The 19,962-nt window shown below is 45.0% G+C and overlaps 1 protein-coding gene across 8 annotated transcripts in view; it reads left to right on the forward strand.

Annotated features, from left to right (window-relative positions):
- The window catches only part of SORBS1 (sorbin and SH3 domain containing 1), a 202,868-nt gene that overhangs the window by 73,092 nt on the left and 109,814 nt on the right, over nucleotides 1-19,962 (forward strand). For all 8 annotated transcript variants that reach the window (XM_077779528.1, XM_077779539.1, XM_077779544.1 and 5 more), the window contains 2 exons: nucleotides 11,255-11,311; nucleotides 17,624-17,692. In XM_077779528.1, coding sequence (XP_077635654.1) covers nucleotides 11,302-11,311; nucleotides 17,624-17,692 — 79 coding nt within the window. In that variant the 5' untranslated portion in view covers nucleotides 11,255-11,301. The remainder of the gene's footprint in view (nucleotides 1-11,254; nucleotides 11,312-17,623; nucleotides 17,693-19,962) is intronic.

The following is a 19,962-nucleotide window of genomic DNA, read 5'->3' on the forward strand; positions in this document are numbered from 1 at the left end:
CTGAAACAGGCTCCAGGCTCTGAGCTGGCAGTCAGCACAGAGCCCGACGCGGGGCTCGAACCCACGAACCGCGAGATCATGACCTAAGCGAAAGTCGGACGCTTAACCGACTAAGCCACCCAGGCGCCCCGGGAATACCTTTCTTTAGGCAGGGACTGTGTCGTGCCTCTTTGAGGCCACTTTGTGGAATGGAAAGAGCCCCGACTTGGTAGCCAGCACCAGAGTCTGTATTCAGCTTTCTTATTGCTTCTGCAAGACTTTTGAACAAGTGTTCTAATTTTCATTGAGGCTGAGTTTCTCCATTTGCCAAGTGGGTATAGAAACCTTACAAGGTTTTCTCAAAATGAGAAATGACACCTGCAAAGTCGCTGGTTTATCTGTCTGCTCTGAACCCTGAGCACAGGGTCTTTTCCAGAATGCATGCACAGCAAGTGGGTCTAGATCATAATGGCTTGGTTCCTTGAGACCTGACCTCCAAGAGAGAGCAACTGTGAAGTGTCTTAAGAAACATGATTCCTGGGACGCCTGCATGGCTCAGTCAGTTAAGCCTCTGATTGGCTCAGGTCATGATCTCACGGTTTGTGAGTTCGAGCCCCGTGTTGGGCTCTGTGCTGACAGCTGAGAGCCTGGAGCCTGCTTTGGATTTTGTGTCTCCCTCTCTCTCTGCCCCCTCCCAGCTCATGCTCTGTCTTTCTCTCTCTCAAAAATAAATTTAAAAACATTAAAAAAAACCCAAACATAATGCCTTTGTCAAAAGTGTCCTTCATTGCCCGACTTTGCATAGGAAGGCAGATCTAGAAATGGATTTCTTAGTTCTTAGATGCTCCTCTAGTTTGTAAAGCTTAATGTTTTGTGCAGGTGAGTATTGGTACAGGTAAGACCAGCTTCATGGTAAGATAGACAGTGATCCTACTTATCTGTCTGTTAAAGCAATAAACAAAGGGTAGTAGACTAGACAGCACCGTCTTTGCTAGAACACTTCCTTTTATAACACAATTTACGATGTTTCATATATATTTTTAAATTTAATGTTAGAAACATCTTATGAAATTAGATGTTATTAATTTCCTTGGATAGTTGAGTAAACTGAGACTGAGCAAACTAAGCCACTTCCCAAGTTGCACGGCTCTGGAAGAGTTTGGATTCAAACCCTATTCTTCTCACCCTGGATTTTTGTTGTTTTCTTGAAGCCACTAAGCACATGTAGCAACTGTTAGCATGGTTTATTTTTCCGCATGCATTTACTTTTTGTCTGTATGTGTCTTTGTAATCAAAGTGGGTTTCTTAGAGACAACATACAGTTGAGTCTCACTTTTTTATCTGCTCTGACAATCTGTCTTTTAATTGGTGCATTTAAACCATTTGCTTTCCAAGTGATGAATGATATAGTTGGCTATACATAGGGCAGCTGAAGTCAGAAGTGTGTGTGTGTGTGTGTGTGTGTGCGCGTGCGCACGCATAAATATAAAATTTCTATTTATATAAAATACTAGATGCCAGCCTGTTTCCAAGTAGTCTGGTCTGAGAGTTGTTACGGACTTTTTAGGAAAATATTGAATGTTTGCTAGGAGTTTGCTACTATATTTTAGTGATGTTAGCTTAGTTTGAAGAAAACCCATTTCAGAAATTTGCACTGTATTCTCAAATGCTTGGATGCAGCTTTTATACCTGACATATTGAAAAAAATTTCCTAAAACCAGTACAAAATAAGATTATGAGAATAGAGGAAAAGTAGCTAATATATAATTCACTGATTATTCAGTGACTAATGGAAGTCGGGGTCTCATGTTTACTACTGGTAGGGACCCATGATCTGATGAAATCCTCGGCCTCCAAGTCCTGAATTAAAGGATTATTGATTCTAGGTCTGTCTATATATGTATTTCCACTTCAGTTATTAAGCAGTGTCAGTGAGAAGAGAGATTTTCTCAGAAAAGATGTTTTCAGTGTGTCATATTGGCTCTTTGCTAGGCTAATATACGTTCAGTAAAAATTTCAAAACTCCTTAAGGAAAAACAAGCAATTCCTGAACAAGCCAGTGTTATGAGTTGAAGTATTTAAGTTATGTATTTGCAAAAGACCCAGAGTCTTTTTACTGAATAGAACTTCTGTTCCCTCATTTCTGAGCATGGTATGGGCCTGTACTGCAGCTGTCTGTGTGATATATGATGTGGTGAATGGCCTTGGGAGTTTTGTGGTCAAAAGCAAAGCTGAGAGGGAACTATGGATTGTCTATAAGAAGGGACACCTCTCCTGCCAATATCAAACCCACTCTTCTTTCCCATTCTCAGGCTCCTGCAGACTCCTTTTCAACTTTTCAGGATTTTTTTTCCAGCCACACTTAGTAACTTCTTAGTCTCCTTTTCCTGTATTATAGACTCTGGCCCAACCTTGACTCTTCTGAGAATTCAAAATGCCCTTGTCTATGCTTTCCCTACAAGGAGGCATCATGTAGTGGCTGTGGAGAAGAAAGGCATCATCTGTATCCTGGGCTTGCCTTTATTAGTTTGTGTTCACAATGGAAACAGAGCTAAGGTGTTTTTCTTTTATCTCATGAATTAGGGAATCTGCCCTTGTTTGAATTATCTAGATGGTCTCAATGGAGGGCTCCAAATGTGTGCGATGCTGCAGTTAGACACCTTTGTTTTGGTTCTGCAGACACAGCCATATTTGGGAAACACAAATGGGCCAGTTTTGTATTTAAGACTTGTCTTGGTTAACAATGCATGTTTAAGAAATTGTGTGTGCCCAGAGTTGTACATATAAAGAATTTGAGAAGGAGCTCAGGGCTCTGGAATGCCATGAAGTCGGGTTTGGAGCAGGGAATTGGCAGTGAGCGGGCGTGGGGAGCAGTGGGGTACTGGGTGTGTGTTGTCACCAGGCAGCCCCTGCTGACTATTTTAAGATGAAATGTTTTGGTGCGATTGCTTCTTTAGGAAATCTGGCTGAACATCCTAGTCATTTTATCGCCCCCCCTGTCCTCATAAGGAACTACACAGGAGTAGTTTGGCTTCATTAAACAAAAGCAATCACTGGCGATTAATGATGGAATCCCACATTTGGGGCATTCGCTATTATTCCTGTGGAAGATTGCATCATGTGGGGCTATGTTCAAATGGACAGGGTTGTTAGTGGTGCGTGTTTTAGCTTGTCACCTAGAATTTTCTATTGAAAGTTCTGAAGATGACACAGTTGCATAACAAATACTAGGTATGAGCTTAAAAAAATGACTTTTTATTAAAAAAGAAATGTGTTATAATCTGGAAGATAGAAATGAAATTTAAAAGTTACCCATAATTCCATGCTACCAGATCATTATTAGAATTTGGGCATGTTTCCTTTCCAATATATGGATAGGTTTTCTTTTTTACATAACTAGAATCACAAATGTCATAAAAACCTACATGCTGCTTTCTTCATCTAATCTTATAAGAAGTGTTTTCCCATGTTGTGTGGTCTGCATAACCATTATTTTTATAACTGTTCAGTGGTCCACCCAGAGGGGTGTGTGGTCATGTGATTGGTCTCCTGTTACTGAACACCAGAAAGGGTCCAGGTTTTCACTATTATCATTAGTAAAGCTGTGGTAAACATCTCTGTGTAGCTTTCTTGTCATTTGGGGGTTCTTTCTTTGGGTTAGATTCCCCCAAAACACAAAGGGATTGAGGTGTCTATGTGTTATGCTCAAAACAGTGATAACCGTTTGTAGTGTTACTGGCCAGGTAGGAAAACGTCAGTGCCTTTGCATTTGTCCACAGTGAGTGTTAGTATTTTTAAATTTGCAGACTAATTTAAGAAGTAGAAAAAATAGACATTATTTGAATTTTTTTTTTTAAACTAACCAGGTTAAGTGAACATTTTCTCATGGGCTTGTTTGTTTGCCTTTTTCCTTCTGGGAATTATTTCTTCATGCCTTTTTAATTTTTTTCCCCTGGCAATAAGTGTGAGTATACTATAAGGATATTAACCCTCTCTATTATGTTTGCTGCAAACCATGCATTTTTAATACATAATGTAACATGATTACAAGTTGTCACCCAAATTCTATTATCTGAAGCTCAAATAATATTGCATTTATAAGACTTGAAACTATCTGGGGGCTGTATTTTGCTTATTGGCAATTTTGTTGGCAGAATCAACTTCTTGTGTGTTTAAAGGCTCCATTTAAATATAAAAGGTAAAAACATGATTGCAGATTTATTGGTAATTAGCTTTCCAGCTCTGAATCTGACCCATCTCTGGGAAAGGTCTGGGATGACAATGTGATGATTTTTGTGGCAACTTAGGCATAGGATTTCTGAATTCTGTGATTATAAATTGTTCTTATTAAAATGAGTTCCTTATCATCACAACTTTTTGTGGGGATTAAAAACAAAACTAAGGAGCACCTGGGTGCCTCTGTCAATTAAGTATCTGACTTCGGCTCAGGTCATCATCTGTAGCTTCATGGGTTCAAGCCCCCATGTCAGGCTCTGTGCTGACAGCTTGAAGCCTGGAGTCTGGTTCAGATCCTATGTCTTCCTCTCTCTGAACCCCTCCCCTGTCCATTCTCTCTGTCTCTGTCTCTCTCTCAAAAGTAAACATAAAAAAATAAAATTAAAAAACAAAAGCTAAACTAAAGCAAAATAAAATCCATTCATTTTTGTTGGGCCAGGGCCCCTGGCATTAAAGGTTGGGGAAGTAAGGGAAAGGGTATTAGTGGTGGGAAGAAACAATGACAGGAAAGACTTGAAAACTCTTACTCAGGATCCAGAAGGAATGACAAATCTGGTATAGTAGAGCTTAGGGTTTATCGAATATATGGAGATGAACCTGGGAGGCTTATCATGGCCTTATCTTATATGGCCATATGGGATATTCAGGAATCTGGACTTAAATTTTTAGATCTGTGTTTCCCAAAGTGTAACGTCTGAGGTGAATTGAGAAGTATGTAATTGAACATTTGAAAATGTTAGCATTCATTCCTTGATCCTCTCTCCCGTGCAGAATTTATTCCTTTCTGTGGTCCTATAACACTTAGCTCAGACTGCTAGCAGAAGGGTTTACCCCATCATATTATATTTCAGTGGGACATGGCTGTCACCCTACAACTCTGTGATGGCTTCAAAGACTGCAGCTATTTGATTCATGCTGGTCTCCTCTGGGCTAAGTACTATCCTGGGTGCATAGCAGGCGTGAAAGAAATACTGTTGGGACAGTGTCCCCAGGCCTAATCTTTCCTAGGAGGTTTGCTGTCTTTTTTCCTTTTTCCCTATACTGCCCAGCCAGCCCCTCTGAGTTCATAGGAGCTCTATGGATCATTTTCCCTGTGGGAATTTGACACCTAAGAAGTCATCTTCCTCTGCTGAAGTCACAGTGTAGCACCATATGGACTGTATAGAGTTGTTCTGAGCCTCATCAGGCCATTGTAATGGTCTAGGAGTGAGGTGGTGAGTGTGAGGATGGAAACACAGAAGTGGCTGAGTTGGATGACTCACTAGGAAGGAAGAATTGACTAGACCAGGCAGCTTGTCAGGTGTAGAGTGAGAAGGGGGCGGTGGCAAGGAAAAGAGGAGAAAGCAGTGTGTGAGGGACAGTGATTCACTCCACCGTTAATTGGGTGCTTGCCAGGCACTGTACCAGGTGTTAGGATACAGAGATGAGAAGGACCCTGCCTTACCAGAAGGTCCTCGCTGTCTAGCGGTTCCGTGTATGAGGCCTAATTGGAGGAGCAGCCACAGACGGGAAGGCAAGGTGTGGCGAGTTGAGTGATGGACTCAGCTGGCTCTTGTAGCTGATTATCAGGACTTGGTGCTCCGTGAGTAATGGAGTGATATTGAAAGGTTCTCACGAGGGAAATGGCACTGTCCATTGGGCATGGAGGGCTCATTCTCATCAGGAATTCTGTATCTATTGCCAAGAGGCCAAAGGCTGAAGGTGGCCTGAGGAGGAAGAAGAGGGATAGAGCATTTAGTAGGAGTAAAAAAGCAAGACAAAGAAACTTTATCTGAATCTGTTTTGCACCTCAATAAGGATATGGATTAGATTTCTGGCTTAGGAGCCTTTTTTTGTAGCCACAGAACCCAGTCATCTCAGGAAAACTCAGGAAATTATGAATGAATAAAATCGATAAAAGCACAGCCACCGTGGTTGGAGTGAAAGGTGGGGAATGGGTGGGTGGGTTACCTGCACTGTGGCATAAACCTTCTTCCAAAACGGGCAAGAAACCAGGGAAATGGGCTAGTAAACCTGCATAGATCCTTCCAGCTCTCCCATTCTAGATGAAATCCTCAAGGAACTGAGCGTGAAGAAGGAAAGGGACGAGGACCCAGCGTGGGGTCCTCTAGGTCTTTAAACTCCTGGAAGAACTATGGAAGCCTTGTTCTAGAAAGAAGATCCTCATGGACTGATGTAAACCGATCCACAGTGACACTTAGAAATCAGGACCTGGAAGTTTTATGGGAGGAAGAAGGAGTTAAGTGTTTTAAATTCAGTGGAAAGGTCAGCGAGGCCCCGACCAGCGCAGAAGCCAGTGTTGGGCTTGGCCGCGTGTGCACTGGAAACCTTTCTGAAGGCCATTTCAGATACTTGGTTAGAGCGGAAAGCAGTTGGAGAGACTCCAGGAGGAAATGAGAGGATGTGGGGGATGGCCGCTCTGATGTGCTTTCCTATCGCTCCCTCTCCAGAAGCATGGCTCTTTTCACACGAACCGTGTGCTTGTTGTGTTTTGAGTCCCCAGCTGTGTCATGGGATTCCAGACTGAAGTTAATGTCAGGGTCGAGTTTATCCTATCTTTCTCCCCTTGAAAGGAAGTGTCAGCGACTCAATGTTTATCCCTTCTGGCTTTCTGAAGAACTTTCTGCACCCTCTCCAACCATGTAAAGAGTGCATTTGAAGAGACGTGACCATTAACAGAGATTAAGAAGAGGATGAACTGTCAAAAAAATTGGAGAAATTTGGCTTTGTTGGTGGGTCAGCAAAGTATAAAAAGCAATAAGGCCAAGCATTTATTCTGTGGCTTTGTGAGCTGTCACTGTTCTTTTCAAGTCATTGGAAGGAAGTAGCTGCAAATATGTCAAATCAAGTCCCAGATGGGTTTCAAAGACAGAGTATAACCAGGGTTTGGTTGGAATGGGGAGATTAGCTTGCTTTTAGGCAGGTACTTTGGATTTAAGGAGGGTCCTGGTTATCTTGAAGTGAAGACTGCAAAATTAGGTTCTAGAGGCTGAATAGAGACAAAGACAGAGTTCATGACTGAACACCCTGAGGATGACATAGTGTCTCTCCTATGGACACTTAAAAGTGTGTGTGTGTGTGTGTGTGTGTGTGTGTGTGTACACATGTCCTCGTGTTCCTACATGGGGAGAAGCAATAGAAGCCAAACACCGTGGGCACAGGAGAAGCTGGAGCACCCTGTGTGAGAGGTCAGCCTGAGACTCATTCTTTTCCAAGAATCTTTGTTGGACCTTGAGTTCATTTTTACAGACAAACTCAATACTTGCCTCGTTATATATCCCCAAATCATCCATATAAGGAAGGACCTTCTTTCCTTCTCCAATAAACAAGCCATATTTAGTTATTGGATCCTATTTAAGCTGGAAGCATGAGTATAACTTTTGCTTTTTAGTAATTATTCACTCTGTGTCATCAAGACTTATCTCAGAATTATAGGGTCATGGAATTAGAGAGGGACCATGCAGAACGATTAATATCCAGTTGCATTCTTAACAAGTCTGGCTACTTCACATCTTGTTCTTCTGTTGGAATGTCTGTGTTGATGCTGTGGCCCTTTAACCAAGCACTGTAGGTCCTGACTGCCCAAGGCATGGAATGGCCACTTGACCTTCGCTGGCCCACCCAAGCTGTGACACTTTGTAGGTGCCTGCAACTCACTAGGGGTTGGCTATCCATTGGCAGCTTTATGGTTTTGCCACTAGGTGGCACTGTTGATCTTTTTGGCTTTAACCCAAAGGTGCCTGCCTCCTTTGGAGGGGCTTGTGAGACAAATTCCAAAGACATGCCATCATGTTCTCAACCACATCAAACTCTTTACAGCTTAGTTTTTAAGTAAATGTTAAGTGTCAGGGATTTTTATGTAAAATAAACTCTCACATTCTACATATGATTTTAATAGCTTGCATTATTTCCAAATATACTACAGGGACTAGACTATGACTTTCAAGGTTTACAGTGTGCTGCTCAGACTCATTTTGTGCATCTTCCTGGTCACATCCTCACCACCCTGACTCTGAGCTCTTCAGGTTGTAGAGACAAAACCCTTTGCTGAGCCACGTGGGAGTCACATCCGGTGGGACTTACTAACAGGGGAGAGGAATGAAGATTCTCCTCTTGGAATGAAACCTTTGGGACCCCACGCTCGCCCTCATCTTGTTCCAGTCAAGATTTGCAGGTTGCAGATGACCAGAAAGTGCCTCTGGTTAACTGAAACTGAAGAGGGGATTTATTGGTAAGATCTTGGGTAGTTCAGGTTTGGGGAGACTGGAGAACTGCACTCAGGACAGGAATTCAAGGAGGCTGAGTCGGATGGAATGAGAGCTGGAATCAGGCCCTGAAACAGTCTGGATAGGATGTCACTGCAGTTGCCGCCACTGGTGAGAACTGGACACTGGGCGCCCTCCTTGTTGTGTCACCTGCTGCGGATTCAGTCCAATGAGAGCATGCAACAGAATCTCCTGCCCAAAAAGTCTGCATCCAGAGCCGGTGTTCACCTGTGCATGGTCGTTGTCACCTATTACTGTCATTCTAGTTCTTAAAATGTTAAAATAGTGTCGTACCGCTCTAGACCCATTCTCCTTCCAGCTTACAATCCAGCCACTAAATGACTAACCCCTGACATGGAGGGGGGGGGGGCAGGGGCACTTCTAGAGAGTGCTAAAGTGACATCTTCTATGCACTTGTGGCAAAGCAGTGGTGTTTTGGACATAATTCCTGACCATATGTACTTTAGGTCAGTTTGTAAGCAAGCGTGGGGCTGGCACTTAGAAATTACTGGTATCTGTATTGAAAAGTATTAAATGTGCAAAGGGCTACCTACATATGACCGTGATCTTCATCATATGTGAGGTGAGGCATCTTTTTTGTTTGGTTCATAAGACGTCTCCATTCATCTCTTTCCCAGCCTGAGAATGCTGTTGTGCCATGTACTTATTTTTAAAATGAAGATTAATTAAACTATACTATACAGAGGGAATTGGTAAATGAATTATGGGGGGTGATCACGATAAAATATGATATAGCCATTAAAATAGTGGATATGATGACTGTAAAAATCAAGAGAAATGTTCATGAAATCTTTAAAAATTAAAACACAAAGCTGTCCAGACATTAAGTTTACAAGTACGAAAATGCTGCTTATTGCAGATAAAGGTTAGAAAGGACTATAAAGGAAATACATTTGATCAAGATAGCTCCCTGGTGGAATCAAAACATGTCTTCGATCACTTTAAAAGTTGAAAAAAAACTTTAATGAAATCGTTTAAATTATTTTATAAACAAGAATGTTTGCACGCCCTGATGACAGCCTTTTTGGTCTTGGGAGGCAAACTGGGGTACCCTAAACCCAGGCTTGGACACCACTGGGTGTACAGAACACAGCAGGTTGTGTTTCTTAACTGAAAGAACAAATGTTTCCACAGGTCTTGGCCTGTTGAAGGCCACAGATAGTCTCAGGTGTATTTGACAGTGACAGGCAAGCTACCGCTGACTCGGGTTGCAGAGGACTTAGAATGATATTCTTTTTGCCCTAGCATCCTACTCAGCTCCAAGGGCAGTAAGCAAGGCAGCCACCTAGAGAGGAATCCAGTGCCTGGCTTCAGTGTGTTACAAAGGAAGCTAACATAGGTCTCCTTGTGCAGACCCTCAGACCATACCGTGACCTTCGTGTTACAGAATTCAGGAACTAGAGAGTCGATTTCTTCTCACTCATTGCTTCTCACATTTTAAAGTGCAAAGAGACAAGCTGGGGCTCTTGTTAAAATGCAGATTCTGATTCAGTTGGTGTAGGGTCAAGTCTGAGTTTCTGCATTTTTAATAAGCTCCCAGCTGATGCCAGTGCTGCTAGTCTGTGGACCGCACTTTAAATAGCAAGGTTCTGTATATCCCGAAGACTTGCTTTTCAGATCATCCTTCCAATATGCTCAACTAGACCTCTTTATTCAAAATATGTGATTTGAAAACTACAGAATGTTGTTAAGAGAGATGAAAGAACTGCATAAAGGGACGGAGAGTCTATTCTCTTGAATTGAAAAATTCCAGTTTTGTTAAAATGTTAATTTTCCTCCAAATGTATAGATTCAACATGATCCCAGTCAAAACACCAACACCATTTCTGTTTTGTTTTGTTTTGGGTAGAAATCAGTAAGATTCTAAGCTATATGAAAATGCAAAGGATCTAAAAGGGCCAAAAATGATTTTGAAAAAGAATGAAGTTGAAAGACTGACACTACCTGATTTCAAGACATAGGGTAAAGCTAGGGCAATCAGGATAATGAGTTACGGGCTAAAGTCAGATCAGTGGAACAGAAGAAAATCCAGAAATAGACCCCCACACACATGACCAATTGCCAAAATGTGGTATGCTGAGAGAAGCCAGCTGCAGAAGATAACATGCACTGTGATGCCATGTGTAAAACATTCTAGAACAAAGGGTTAAACTATATAGTGATAGAAAGTAGATCAGTGGTTACTGAAGACTTGGGATGAGACCACAGTAAGTGAATAAGTAGAATGCATTCCCACCCTGGGGCACAGAGTCAACAACCTTCAGGTTAGTCCGTTTGGGTTCCACTCCTAAGCTGTGCCCCTCGCTGTTCCCTGGTCTCCTCATCTGTGCAAGCTAGTACAGTGTCCATGCTTACCTTGTAGGGTCATTGGGAAGATCAAAGATAATCAGTTTGTGTTGTGATTTTACCTCTTTCTCCTAAAATTTGGTTCTTTCTTTTCTTCACCCTCTCCTTGATCCATGTGTATTCATGGAACTTGGGGTTTTTAATAGAATCTTATAACTGGAAGATATCTTGTATAGTATTGTAACCAAGTACAGGTGACAAAATGGAGGCCAAGAAGGTTGAGTGATGTGCCCAACATCATGTTCCTATGTAGCCAACCAAGAGCTAGAGGACTGGCCAGGCAATTCCTGGTTCTGTTGTTTTATCAAGGGCTGTGTATGGTGTTTGCATTCTTGATACAAACCATGGGGACTTCTTGTGAACCCACCATCCTCAATTCTGTTGTGTTGGTGTTTGTTTTTCTGCAGAGCAGTTCAGAGCCCCAGTTGCAGAAGACTTTGTCCTGTTAACCACCATGAGCTCTGGTAAGTTATTTTAAATCCTGTCTTTCTCTTCTGAATGAATCTCCAGAACTGGGCGGTTAACCCAGATTTCCCACCTACTCTCAAGGCCCTGAATGCATTTCATTTTTTATTTTTTGAGACCTGGGTAAGTGCCAAAGCTTTGTTGTAAGTTGTCATTGCTACCATCACCTATGTTATTAATGGTTTAATGAGCGCCTGTTATGTGTTAGGAACTATGATCTACATTTCACATGCACTATGTTCTAATTTTTATATCTTTCTAATTTTTAAACTTTATTGAGACATAATTGGCATACAATGAACTGCAGATATTTTCAGTGTACAATTTAATAAATATTGACATATATGTACACCTCGGTGGCATTGTTTAATCCCAGTGACTACAGCAAAAGTAAACAGATTGACCACAACTGCCCCAGGGTGCGAGCTATTCTAACACTTCCTTCATGGAGGCTGGAACAGCAGTTTGCTTATATTTTTGCTATGCCTTTGGTAGTAAAAATCAAGACCTAAAGAAATGACCAGTTTTTAGTATTTTTATTTATTATTTATTTATTTATGAAAGAAAGAGAATGCATGTGATGGGACAGGGGAGGGGTAGGGGTGGAGAGAGAGAGAGAAAGAATATCTTAAGCAGTTTCCACGCCCAGCGTTGGATGCAGGGCACCATCTCATGACTGAGATCATGACCTGATCTGAAATCAGGAGTTGGATGCTTAACTTTCTGAGCCACCCAGGTGCCCCAGTCTTGAGTATTTTTAGTTAGAGCTGGGGTAGAAAGCACAGGCAAGGGAAGACAGAAAAGGGAACAGGTCCCCACTCATTGTGTAGCCAAGTGCTGTTAGCTTTCCAGCCTAGAATTCAGGGTGGAGGGGTTTCCATCTGGAGACTGAGGCCCACCTTGGTTGGGCAGATGGCCAAAGTAGTAGCTCATTCAGAAAGACCTCACAGGGGTGCCTGGAGGGGCTCATTCGGTTAAGCATCTGACTCTTCATTTCTGTTCACGTCATGATCCCACGGTTTAGGCGATCGAGCCTTGCATCAGTCTCTATGCTGATAGCACAGAGCTGGCTTGGGATTCTCTCTCTCTGCCTCTCCCCTGCTTGCTCTGGTGTTCTCTCTCTCTCTCTCTCTCTCTCTCTTTCTCTGAAAATACATTTTTAAAAGAAAAAAAAAAGGTCTCCTAATTCTGCATTCTCTCTGGAGTGTTAATCTAATCTCTGTCCATTAAAAACAAGCCTTTCTGGGGTGCCTAGTTGGTTCAGTCAATTAATTGAACGTCTAACTTCACCTCAAGTCATGATCTCATAGTTTGGTTCAAGCCCCATGTCAGGTTCTGTATTGACAGCTGAGAACCTGGAGCCTGCTTCACATTGTGTCTCCCTTTCCCCCTGCCCCCGGTGCTTGCGCTCTCGCTCTCTCTCTCTCTCAAATAAAGAAACATTACGGGAAAAAAATGCCTTTCCATTTATCAACATACAGTGCCCTTTTAGCCAAATCCTAAATTGTGCAGGACAGTGTGTGCATAGGACAAAGGATGGCTCCAGGTGGAACAGTGCAGGGCCTCTACTTGGCTTCCTCACATACCAACTGTAGGGCCTCTGGCCCGTGGGCGCCCCTTCTCTGTGAAATGGACATCGTGAAAGCACCAGCTCGCCGGGACTCTGAGGATGAAGTGAGGCAGTGCTTCTAAAGCACCGTGCCCACGGCATCACCAGTGTTGGGTCCTCTGTTGTCAGCTCAGCTCAGCTGTCCTCCTTGCAAGGAGGGGCCCTTGACTTGTCTCTGATTCCCTGGGCACTTTTGCTGCACGTGAAGACGCCACACACCTTCTTTTCCCCTCCACTTGCACTTGGGTACCTCCAGGAGCTGCTGCTTTGTAACTCCTTTTTTCTTTCTGTTCACTTGGCTTTTTGGTTTTGTTGCCATTTAAAACAGACCAGGGCTTTTATTTTTTATTTATTTTTTTAACACTTTTTTATTTTATTTAACTTTTGCGTGAAATTTCTGGTTCTGTCAGAGTTCACCTAAGCTGGCATTGCCGCTCCTGGCACCCATAACAGTAGAAGGAGGAAGAAGGGAGGGGTCCAGCAGGAAGGTGAGCGTGAGGATGGGCCTATGGGACTTCTCCCAGGGTCGCTCCCAGGCGTGGTGCGAGAGGCATTTCATAGAGTCCAAAAATTCCGGACCTTTTGGCCTGATTATCCCACTCTTGGGAGTTGTTTCCATCTTAATTCAGAGGAAACAAAAACATCACCCACTTGAAGATGGGGAATGAACAGGTTCATGACATGTATTTATTTAATGGAATATTATGCCACTATTGAAAGTGATCATTAAGGGGGAACCTGGGTGGCTCAGTCAGTTATGTGTCCAGCTTTGGCTCAGGTTATGATCTCGCCGTTCATGAGTTCGAGCTCTGCGTCTGGCTCTGTGCTGACAGCTCAGAGCCTGGAGCCCTCATTGGAGTCTATATCTCCCTCTCTCTCTGATGCTTTCCTGCTCACACTCTGTTTCTTTGTCAAAAATAAATAAACATTAAAAACATGAGAGAGATCATTAGGAAGAAAGCAGCTGTGTAGAAAATATTTGTTTGAATCTTTGGTGGAAAGAAGCATGAAAATAATACATTCTTTTTATTCCAAGTTTGGACGGGGCTGCCAGTCACCGAGGGAAGTGGTTTGCTCCTTGCATCCTCCTGGCAAACCCACAGGATGGGGAAACTGAGGCCCTGAGAGGTTCATGATTTACCTGCAATAACCAGCTAGTGTTTAGTGTGTAGTGTGGAGCTGAGGCAAACCCAGGCTGTAGGACACAAACAACACTATGCTGTGGAGGTCTGAATCTGAGGTGATGGAACTTTTTTGCACATTTTCTTCAAGCTTAGCTGTATTTAATGAAAAGAAAGAAAGGAAAAGAAATACGTGGGGCTGGGCCTGGTGGCAGTTCAGAGGCTGCCCCAGTGCTAGCGGAGGGAGGCCCAAAGCGAGGCCTGCAGCCCCAGAAAGGAGACAGAGAAGACAAACTAGGGCAGGTGCCCGGGGAAGGGAGAATTACAGAGAGAACAAGTGGGGTAATGGAGCCTTGGTGTCTGGCCTTCTTGCCAACACCCTCCTTCCACCCATCCCTGAAATGTAGGTGCAAGGGAAATAATGGCATCAGAGAACTAGCCTTCATCTTTACGTGGATGGAGGCAGTGAGCAGGACAGAACCTATGGGCCAGTGTCAGGATGTCTAGGCTGCCAGTGGGGAGGGGTGGTGGCTCTGCTCAGGTCTGGGTCCAGGAGCATCCAGACTGCCTGTCAGGGAGGCTGCCTTTTGAGAGCCTACATAGGTGACACAGTCTCAGCCACATGAGCTCCTGGGATTTGGGACAGGGCTTCAGGCCCAGCATTTGGGGAAATAGCATATAAGCTATTTCATATAGAATATATTTAGCTTGTATTTGTAAAATATGTAGGAGACATTTAAAAAAATTTTTTTAAACATTTACTCATTTCTGAGAGAGTGTGAGTGGGGGAGGGGCAGAGAGAGAGAGGGAGACAGAATCTGAAGCAGGCTCCAGGCTCTGAGCTGTCAGCACAGAGCCCGACGTGGGGCTTGAACTCACAAACTGCAATATCATAACCTGAACCAAAGTCAGACACTTAACCGACTGAGCCATCCAGGTGCCCTAAAGACATTTTTTATCAAAAAAATAAATAAGTAAAAAATGTTTATTCCTACTGGGATCAAGAAGATGCCCTGTGGGATGGAGCAGACTGGAATTCAGACCACCACTTAGTGATCGTGGGCAGACCTGGCATCCTCTGTGGACTTCACATTCCTAATCTATAAAATAGGAGTTCCTAATTCCTAGCTCCAAGGGACTGGGTCTGAAGGATAAAAATGAGATGCTATTTACGGAATTATTAGCATGTATCCTCAGATCCAAGCAAATAGATATTTAAAAAGCCATAGCTGGGGCACTTGGGTGGTTCAGTCAAACATCTGACTTTGGCTCAGGTCATCTCTCAGTTTGTGTCTTTGAGCCCCACATCAGGCTCTCTGCTGTCAGTGCAGAGAGCCCGCTTTGGACCCTCTGTCTCTGTTTCTTTCTGCCTCTTACTTATGCACATATTCTCTCTCTCTCTCAAAAATATTAAAGGAACACCTGGGTGGCTCAGCCAGTTAAGTGTTTGACTCTTGGTTTTGGCTCAGATCATAATTTCACGGTTTCTTGAGTTTGGGCCCCACACTGGGCTCTGCACTGAGAGTACAGACTGTGCCTGGGATTCTCTCTCCCTCTCCCCCTGTCTCTGCCCCTCCTCCACTGTGCTGTCTCTGTCTCTGTCAAAATGAATAAATAAATAAAATTTAAAAAAATGTATTCAAAAATAAATAAAAAGCTATAGCTGTTATGATTCTATTTATGGCTTGGTTGCCTCTTGGCTGGTGGGGGGCTGGGGTGGAGTTACTCCAAGTGCACTGGTCACAGGTCTCAGGGCAGCTGGTCCTGTCTGCCCACCTCCTTGCCTTCTCAGGCCTGCCTCTGTCAATTCGGTGATGGGGGGCATGGTGGGGCTTAGGCTGCCGGTGGGTAGCTGGGGCCTCTCAGTGCCTGCGGCTGGGCAGAACTCAGAAAGGGCCCAGCTGACCTAGAGGAGGTGACATTCAGGGATGCACGGGATTTCCCCAAGATAAGGAGAGGGGAGGAGTCATTCCTGGCGTGGGCCTTGCAGGTCTGGAAGTATCTGACACGCTCTAGGGGTTGTGAGGGGACAGGCGTGGCAGGCAGCTGAGGAGGGAAGTGCAGAGGAAAAGGCTGGGAACAGTGGCTGGAGAGCCCAGAATCCAAGCTGAGTTGCCCAGGCTTTGTCCCCTGAAGTAGCTGCTGGCCACTGCGGCTTATGTGTTTGCTTGCTTTTAATTATCAGGAAGGGCAGTTATGTGGGGCGCCTGGGTGGCTTAGTCGGTTAAGCGTCCGACTTTCGCTTAGGTCATGATCTCGCGGTTCGTGGATTCGAGCCCCGCGTCGGGCTCTGTGCTGACTGCCAGCTCAGAGCCTGGAGCCTGTTTCAGTCTGTGACTCCCTCTCTCTCTGACCCTCCCCTGCTCACGCTGTCTCTCTCTCTCTCCTAGATATAAATAAAACATTAAAAAAAAAAAAAGAAAGGGCAGTTATGTTAAGTATAACCAGGTAGGCCAAAATACACATCATCACTTACTAAAAAATTATGTTCTAAGCAATCATTTGTGCATTTGGGGGAATTTGAAATACATTTTTCCCTCATGGAAATAATATAAATGATTGAATTCCCAGACTAAACCCCAGTATTTTTATTTTTCCAAACAGAGGTAAAATACCATCTACTTACAGTAGAGAGGTTTTAGAAGATACTGTTGCATTGTGCTGTTTCGCTTTCATCTGTCCTGTACCCTGAGGCTTTTTAACCTGCAAAGGGCCATGGTTAGATCAGGAGCTAGAAAGTTCTCTCCAGATGTAGACTGACAGTGGGCATAGAGAAGGGACAGAATGGAGGTGGGGGTGGGGGTGGTGATTGGGGAGGTGTGTCATCTCTGGGACAGGAACACAGGCCTCAGTGGGGGACAGTGGGCAGGTGAGGAGGGGCAGTGTCCAGAGACATTGCATGGGAGGGATAGCATGCCTTTGATGATGGGGACCGTGGGTGTGGGGTGAAGGAGAGTGTCCGAGAACCTGAGGTCTCTGACCACTGACAGCTCTCACTCTGGATGCCCAGGGATGGGTTTGAGCTAGCCTTTGAGTTGGCCATTGACTGAGCAGCTAAGCTTTTGTCATTCCAGAGATACCATTTTGAGGAAATTAAGCAGATTTTTATTTTATTTTTTATTTTATTTTATTTTGGAGAGAAACAGAGAGACCAGGGCAGGTGCAGAGAGAGAGGGAGAGAGAATCGCAAGCAGGCTCTGCACTGTCAGCACAGAGCCCAATATGGGGCTCAAACTCAAAAACCATGAGATCGTGACCTGAGCTAAAACCAAGAGTCGGGTACTTAGCTGACTGAGCCACCCAGGCGCCCCAAGCAGATTCTTTTTAAATGTCAGCATTGAAGCCACAGCAAGGAGGCAGGAGGATGTACGTCACCTACCACATACTTCCCATCCCCAAACAGCTTTTGCATTCTCTCCTGGTTCAAGCCACACAACATGCTCTGAGTTCTCCCGTGGCATTCAAGGGGGCCCTCCCTAGGCCCAAGAAAGCCTGCACGTCCCCAGCACGGCATACCAGCAGGATGCAGTGAATGTTGGGGGACATAATCGCAAGCCTTGTGCTCTTTGTCTGTCTTTCAGAATGTGATGTTGGTGCTTCTAAAGCCGTGGTGAACGGGTTGGCGCCAGGCAGCAATGGGCAGGACAAAGGTAAGCTCTGGAGGGGAAGCCCTGCTGGGGACCACAGAGCAGCTCTAGCCGGAGCAGAGTATGTTTGGCCTGGGCCACCAGCCTGCCATGAGCAGTCACTGGTCGAAATGGGTCGTGAGCTGGAGGCCTTTGAGGCCAGGAGCACGTTCTTGCATGTCATGGGTCCGAGGTCGCTCTTTTCCACTGTGAGGGGACATGTTGAAAACTGTCCCCCACTCATATGATGTGAATAACAACAGGTCAGGTACACCGACGGGGGCTGTGTTCTGCCTGGTGTGAATGGCATGTATCAGCGTGAAGTCTTTCTTACCCGGCATTTTACCTTCACCTACAGTGATTAGTGACACGCTCACAGTCCTGACCCTGAGGTGAGAACCTCTGAATGCTGAAATAAGTTATTTCAGTGGCATTCATTTCCTGTGCATCTTTGATTTTCAGGTTTTAAAAAGTTTAGGACTAAAGATTCAAGTGTGAAGTGAATGATGGGTAAGATGACCTTTGAGGTCCTGTTTGCCCTGTGGTCTCTCATTGTCGGTGTCTCGGTGTGGCTGCCCAGGGACCCAGGCAGCCAGGCTCCGTGTCACTTTTGCAGCATGTCATGAGTAGAGGGGTGAAGTATGGGTTCGAGTCTTGCTTCCACTGCTCACAGACATCTCTGGAAGTCCCTTATCTAGAAAATGAGAGAATTAAATGTTACACAGTGTTTATTCCTGCTTCAAATTCAGGGTTTTAGTAATTTCATCCATGCTCATCCTAGTACATTTTATGGTATCAAAGAGAAAGGGCAAAAGTCCTGTCATTGAGCATTCCCGTCAAAACGCACCTTCTCCCAAAGAATAATTTCAGAAAGTGATGTGTTTGGCCTTTGTAATTTCCATCTGGTTCAACCAAATAGTCCTCTTGAGACCAGGCAAAGTGTAAAGTCAGGAGGAGCAGCCAGGAAGGGAAGGCGTAGAGCACAGGAGAGATGGGGGTTGGAAAGGGGGGCCCGGTTGGTTTAGGGGTCAGCTCCTCTGCTGCTCTGTGCTCCTTGCCTCCCTGCTTCCCTCCCTGACCACCCCTCTCTCATGGTGTGGGACCGCGTTCTCAGGGCCTTGGACAGTCTTACTAAGTTACACTTGGGGGTGTTGAGGGACAGTGCCTGTGGAATGGCTCCAGGGGTGTGTCTAAGCATCCAGGGAGCATGGGGGCCCTGATGCTTGTAAAACCTGCGGGGCCATCAACCCCATCCCCGTGAATCCATCAGTGGAGGAGACTTTCGGGTGTGGGAGAGGGTGGGAGGGTGAGTGGATTCTACCTTCAACTCGGTAAGACTCAACCTTCCTTCAGAAAGGAGGCGGCAGATGTCACCTGAAGGTGGTCATGGTGGCCTGGGGAACTGAACAGGTCACTGAGCCAGGTGCCAGGACATCTGAGCTCCAGCCTCTTCACCTAAGACCTGGATGACTCTGAGCACCTCTGGGCCTCTTGTTTTTTCCTCTGAGAATGGTAACAAAACTCCCAGGTGGTCATAAGGAGCAGGCAATAGGCTTGCTGGGAACGCATCTTAATACACGTAATATTGTTATTACCTGCTTAGTTGTTGACGGCCATATGCTATGTGACTGCCTCATGAAGTGGCAGCGTGATGGACTGGAAGATGAACTCTCCACGGCTGAGGTGCCTGCGTCCCTCCTGTCCCCTCGACAGGCTTGCCTGCATGATTCTGATGCACTAGTGACAGGCTTGCTTCCCAAACAAGTTATTATGTAGATCTGGGGCCATAAGACTTGGAGTGTGGCTCGTTGGGGTGACCTCAGTGCCATAGCACATGCTCCTATCTCTATTTGCTGCCATTAGGGCATGGGGGTGAGGGGAGGCCTCCCAACAGGCTTGTCGCGAGGAGGAAGGTTTGGGGACATGCCCACCATCGAGACTCCAGAATCTGGGGATGCAAGGGGTGCAGGGAAGCCTGCAGATGGAGAAGTATGAGCACCCAGGATATGAGGACAGCAGCCCTGGCCACATCCCAGGCAGCCATCCCAGTTCCCTTATAGACGTGCTGGGTATCAGGATACTGGGCTGAGTACGTGGGTGCTGCCCAGAGCCTTGAGCATGCGCTGGACGCCTGGCAACCTCTTGTCCAGGAAAGGCTGGGTTTAAGCAAGACCATCTGCTGCCCAACAGATGGAGGTTCTGATTTGCTCGGGGACAGAAGACCATGGTGGTGAGAGCAGACATAGGACCCCGGAAGTTGGGATGGTGGCAAAGCCGCTGTGGTGTCTGAGTGG

This window comes from Crocuta crocuta, unplaced genomic scaffold (genome assembly GCF_008692635.1).
Source record: "Crocuta crocuta isolate KB4526 unplaced genomic scaffold, BGI_CrCroc_1.0 scaffold170, whole genome shotgun sequence".
Lineage (NCBI taxonomy): Eukaryota > Metazoa > Chordata > Mammalia > Carnivora > Hyaenidae > Crocuta > Crocuta crocuta.